The sequence below is a fragment of the Pagrus pagrus genome (assembly GCF_965226575.1).
Source record: "Pagrus pagrus genome assembly, chromosome: 11".
Lineage (NCBI taxonomy): Eukaryota > Metazoa > Chordata > Actinopteri > Spariformes > Sparidae > Pagrus > Pagrus pagrus.
In genome coordinates, this window is record NC_140195.1 from 2869954 (window position 1) to 2875953 (window position 6000).

Here is a 6000-nt window from a genome sequence, read left to right on the forward strand (position 1 = left end):
CACCACAGTCAGCTGGATACCTCAGGGTCACTGACTTCAATATTGACTATTCCTGTACGGGGACTACAAATAGCACTTCAGAGCAAAAAACGGGCCATCGAGCAATGAACGCTGGAGTGATATCGACTCCACTCCCCTGTAGAGCAGACATGATGGTTTATAAACAGCCTCAGCGTTCACGTGAACCGACATGCGTCTTCTCAACACTGGGTACAGCTACATCTGACAAGACACACACCCCCCCAGTCTACGGTCACAGACACAAAATCCCTTTTTACACACCATTTATCCCAACAGCTTTTACACCTTTCCTAATAAACCTACTTCTAAGACTCCCCTTCAAGTCTGCCATGTTTAGAGAGCCCCCGCTGTGGTCTATTCATCCAGCCACAAAGCCTTAAGACTACCTGCCGACTGACCTCCATAATGGGGATTACTGTATGTGAGCGAGGAATAAAAACAAAAGAGCACCCTGTGTCTATTAAACCAGCTGAGCAGGTGTATCCAGGTCAAAGCTGTAAACCCTTATTTTTGTCGCCTATTAAATCCACTTATAAGAAGGAGTCTTTTTTTAAAACAATCTTTTGTCCACTGTGGAGTATTTAAAACCACAAGAAATGGACGAAAATAGCTCTTAATGAGTCCAAATTCTGACTAGGTGCAAAGGACAATCCTTCAAAAAGCTTGCCAGACAATGAGAAGTATCCCTTCAACAACCTGCCTATTTAAAAAAAATCTCTATTCAATACAACAAATAACGCTTCAAAAGCAGAGAAACACTGACATCATGTTGTGTGTCGAGGCACTGCAGCCCCCATTTCTCCTGTCAACAAGCCCGCTCCTCTTCATGTATGAGTCATAGCTTCCAACACTTTCTACTGTGACTGTTTATTGTACAAAAGGAATGCAAGATGTGCAATTCACATCATTTTTTCCCTTGTTTTTTTCTTGCACTTACAAATAAAAATGGTAAGGTGTAGGAAAAAGCAGAAACAAGCTGTAAACACACGGTGACCAGGTCAGCAAACAAGCACATTTCCAACAGCAACATTTATTTAGAGTCATGTTTGTGTCCACCTGAAGTCTAATATATAACACTTTTAGCTCTGTTTTGGGGTCTCTACCAACTCCTAAAAGATAATTATTTGGCTTTTAGATAGTTTCTACCTTTGTCTGTCGGCTATTTGGTGCAGAGCAGGTAGTGTGTAGTGGGTTTTAGAGCTGTTTAGCTGAAAACAGCTGGCTACTGCAGCCGAAAATTACACTACAAGTGAGGGAAAGTTGTGGGCCGGACCAATAAACGAGGTGGACTTGCTATAAATGCCCATAAAGCTGAGGGGAGCTCTGTTTTTCACATTAGTTATTATATAAAAAACTGACTATAACTTCCTTAAAAACTGACTGAAAATCTGACTTGTTGCTATTTTTTTCCATTATAAAACACCCACTTAAGTATGAGCTGACTGATGGTCCTGGGACAGGAGCGAGAATACATATTTAAATATTCAGTTTGATGCCAATTTTACTACAAGGTTATGAAACTGGTTATGAAACAGTCTCAGTTTAACACTGATGCCTCTGTGTGACCTACATAAGCAAACAAGAATCAGCAAGAAGACGACGCTGCTTCTTTATAGTTATTTTTTATGGATCCCCAATGAAATGCTAAGCCATAAAAAATAAAGCAATCCTTTTAATGGTGGAGTGCTGAGGACGAATTGATCAACTGGCTTCTAACGTTACATTGTACGTTGGTCTTGTTATCGAGCTATATGTTGCTCGCCACTGACGGCTCATATTGAACGATTACTTTACATACTTGAATAGTTTTAAATAATGAAGTAATTCAAAAAGATGTGTTTTTTTGCTTTCCTCTGCTTCTGCAAAATGCACCTAATATATATATATATATATATATATATATAAAAAAATCATCTTACCGCCATCTGTTGACTCCGACGTTGGATGAGCCGGCGAACCACGGGTCCAGGAAGTAGACACAGCGCACCGTGCCTGCACCTTTGATCGCCTCACGTAGCGCCGGGTTGTCATGGAGACGGAGGCCCTTTCGGAACCAGTGGATGGAGTTTGGGGCCATTTTTTTTAAAATTCTGATGGGAAAGAAGAAGAAATCAGTGTGTTGGTCGGCGCTGAAAAATCACTGAATGGTGGTGAAACCCAGCTGAATGAAGACGACAGCTCCGTATGTACAGAACAGAACGCTGTCAGCTTCTCTTTTTCCCACACTTCAGTCACAGCTAACACAAAACTGAATGTCTCCCAACAGGAGAGATAACTGAAGCATCCAAGTCCAAGTGGTTGCCAACAGTGTGGGACGTGCCAGGAATAGCACCGAACAGGAACACCAACTCATCGCTGCGGCCAAAAGAGTTTTTTATGCTTTCTATTGTCAGCAGAGACATTTTTAGGGTGTTTGGCGCTCGTCGAAAAAGACCAACTGTAAAATAAAACTCAACTTTTTGGGCAAAGGTAAGAAAAAGTATAGAACAGAGACATTTTTGATTTATTTCTACGATTTTTAGACCCTATAAGAACAAGTGATTTGTCCCTGTACTCACTTTCAAAGCTATCCTACTGTGTAAATAGTCCTTTGGTCTTGTGAAAAGCGCTATATAAATCCAAGCTATTATTATCATTATCATTATTATTATTATGGAACAGGTAGCCTATCTAAAGCCTGTGTGATACAAGACCTGGATTACTGATTTAATTGGCTCATGGTCGGCGGGAGCGTGGCCCTGAACACATTTAAGTAGCAACAAAGCTTGACCCCGGGCGAAAACATGAAGGCATTAAAACATTAAGGTCTTCACGCTCCACCAGCCAGTGTGACAGGTGACATTTAGAGATTTACCTGCCACAACTCTAACTGCCATTTGGTGCTTAACAGGTGTTAGCTTTAAACACCTATACTATCTGAGTAATCTCACTACAATGACCATTCCTTGTGTTTTTTATACATATATTACACTCTTGTCAATGTGACAGAGACATACTGTGACATGTGTGGATATAAGTAGCTGGTTGACAAACAGAACAGCTGATCGCAGCGGGAGAAAAACAGAATGTACCCGACAGCCGTACAGGGGCTGACTGATTTAAATGGCTAATTAGCCGGGTGGCTAGCTGCCTATTAGCTTACCTGCAGGTTCATCCACTAGATCTACTATATCTCTTGACTAACTAAGATTCAAAAAGGTCAATAAAAAAAGCTCATTCCTGACACCAAAAATAAAAATTGATATCACGCTATAATTCACTCATAATTAATCACTGGTTTGGTCAGAATTGATCTACGTTGGGTTGAATAAAAACAGCCACAACTATAATAAATCATATTTTGATTCTTAGCCACCTCTTTAAAATATTATGAATAATGAATGGCTTTTAAGTAAAGGTGCTAAACTTTGTGAGTTCATGAGCATAGACTTTTACTATCTGCAATAAAAAGGGAACATTTGCACATTTGCATTGCATAAATGTTACTTTCAGGTCAAAGGATGGAGAGTCATTTCTTAAAATAGTCTTGTTATCATGATGAACTGAGTGAGACAGGAAACAGATAATCCGACCAACATCACATTTTGGCCCATACACAATATTTAGAGCATACAGTATCATTAGGATTTCACAACGACAGTGGTCGTTTTCACTGCATTTGTTAAAACTTAAGTACAAGACTTCTCATCTTTAGCCTGCAGCCATAGCTTTCAGGTTGAGGATGAAACATGAGGGAAGGGTGCAACTCTGTGTTTGGGTTCACAACTACGGCAGCTGAACATGTCTGTCTCAGAGATGTACTGACAACAACAACTGTATGCACAGGCATGTTTAGGATGCAATGTCTTTTCTCTTTTTTTACTCTGGTCCAGGAAAAAAATCTGATTATTATGTTCACCAGCGTTGGTATTTATGTTATGTGGACATTGTTAGAGGCTTTACAATGAACTACAGCTGGCGTCAATCCAAGCACAACAATCATCCTCCATGATATGCATCGTCTGCCAAGGGCTGATATAATTGTCTTACTTGCAATGAAAATAAAAATCTTGGCGTCAAAATGTAGAATAACCAGTGATGGAGCATAACTAACTACAACTAACTCAATTACTGTTCAATTTGGGGATATATTTTATCATCTTATTTGTAATATTTCCATTTTTTTTTGCTACTTTATACTTCCACTCAACTTTAGTTACAAGTTACTTTGGACACAGTGTTGATTGGTTACTTAGAGAGAAAAACGATGCTGCATCAGAGCCATGTTATCAATTAATTTGATCTGTAATCGGACACAAAAACCATCTCAATAATCGTAATACTGAAATCCAGACCTGATAATCTGCCTATCCCTGGTACTACAATGACAATCCACTGCTTACTGTAGGGCTTAAGTACCGGTAATGTCCCGGTTGGACCTTTGGCTACAAACACTCTTAACCCAAGAAAGTTTGCACTAAACCGAGCACTGCTAATGGGGTAACAGCGATATTAACAGTTGTACATTGATTTTTTAAAAAGATGCATCATCAGCACAGCAAAGACAACTTCTCGAGCTCCGGGGGCTTCGTTGATTACACGTTGCATTAACCTTTGGTGAGCCTGGTTAACTGCAGAATAACATAATTTCTCACACAGAACAGAAACACAACACGTCTCATTCACTGACACACTGCCGATATTCACAGTCTGGCACAGTCACATACAAACACACCACCCGACCGCCAGTGACCAGATATCTGGAGGAGCCTCTGTGGCGTAAAATACTCTAGTCATCAATGTGGAGAGTGCTCGTGTTTTATCTGCAATTCACACAAAAATACAACAACTCCAATTTATAATTTGAAATGATTGACATGGGATTGAAAAGAGGGAAAGAGGGAGGGACATCAGCTGAGTGGGGGAAGATGGAGGGATTTAACTGGAGTGACCCCGATGAGTGGTAAATATTTGGGACAATGGCAAAATTATTGTCATTTCACAGTAAATTATATGCATGATTTGCAATTATAGCCATCTTAAAGACAATTAGTGGATATTCAAAAAGCTAACTCAGTGTGACCTTCAACAAACAGTGAAGTTACACAGGTCTCCTCCACTGTAAACACAACATCCTCTGTAATAAATGTAAAATAAGGCTGGTTTTAACACCACTAAATGCATCCACACACTTCACATCAAAACCACAGTAACATTTCAAGAAGGTAGGTGATGTTTTATTGCTAAATTGTGAGTGTACAGCCAGTTATGGCTCCCAGGACTTCTCCAAATGGAAATTAGGTCACAATGTCTCTTCTGAATGGGAGGTTCATGTTGTACATTCGTCAAATTTGCCTCCAAAACACGAAATAACGGCACAAATAAGTCGCTGCTGAACATGTCAAGCGTTATTGACGAGTTCACACAGGTTTAAAAACATATAATAGTCTGTAAGTTCAAGTGTTTGGCAGGGAAGCGAGACCAAAACGGGGTCACCAGAGCGATGCTTATGCAAGCGGTGGCGCTGTTTATGAAAGTACAGTAGGTTTAACACCCTAACTACGGCGTCAAAGATGACACAATGACCCGTCTTACCTCGTACTGGCTCCCCGGAGGTGATATTTATGTCAAGCCCAAAGACCGAAGCATTTCTTCTCTTCGTGTCGATGTGCGGCGGAGTCTTGTGCGGCTGGTTTGCGGCTGGGATGTGCGGGTCCCTCTCGTCTCTGTGTGCCGGTTTACTGCCACTGAACTACTTTGTTTCGTAAGAGTTTGGCCCACTGCGCATGTCTCAACTTTTATCCCATTCTCACGCTGCGTTCAGGGCGCGGCGGTTAAAACAACAACTTGCTGAAAAGCGGTCTCACGTACAGAGGAGTTATTGACGTTTCTGCAAATACAACAATATTACTACGCGGGATAGCATCTGTTAGAAGTGGGACTGTGAATTGTTTTGTTCTTTTCGTTTATTCAGATTGAGTCATTTCGATGTATTTGCAA

At 40.6% G+C, this 6000-nt stretch overlaps 1 protein-coding gene across 1 annotated transcript in view; it reads right to left on the reverse strand.

The window, feature by feature from the left end:
- Window positions 1-5751, reverse strand: part of LOC311265865 (cryptochrome-1-like) — a 29039-nt gene extending 23288 nt beyond the window's left edge. Inside the window, exons 1-2 of the mRNA XM_084367945.1 lie at window positions 5596-5751; window positions 1941-2111 (exon numbers count right to left, since the gene is read on the reverse strand). Coding sequence (XP_084224071.1) covers window positions 1941-2098 — 158 coding nt within the window. The 5' untranslated portion in view covers window positions 2099-2111; window positions 5596-5751. The remainder of the gene's footprint in view (window positions 1-1940; window positions 2112-5595) is intronic.
- Between the last annotated feature and the right edge of the window lie 249 nt (window positions 5752-6000).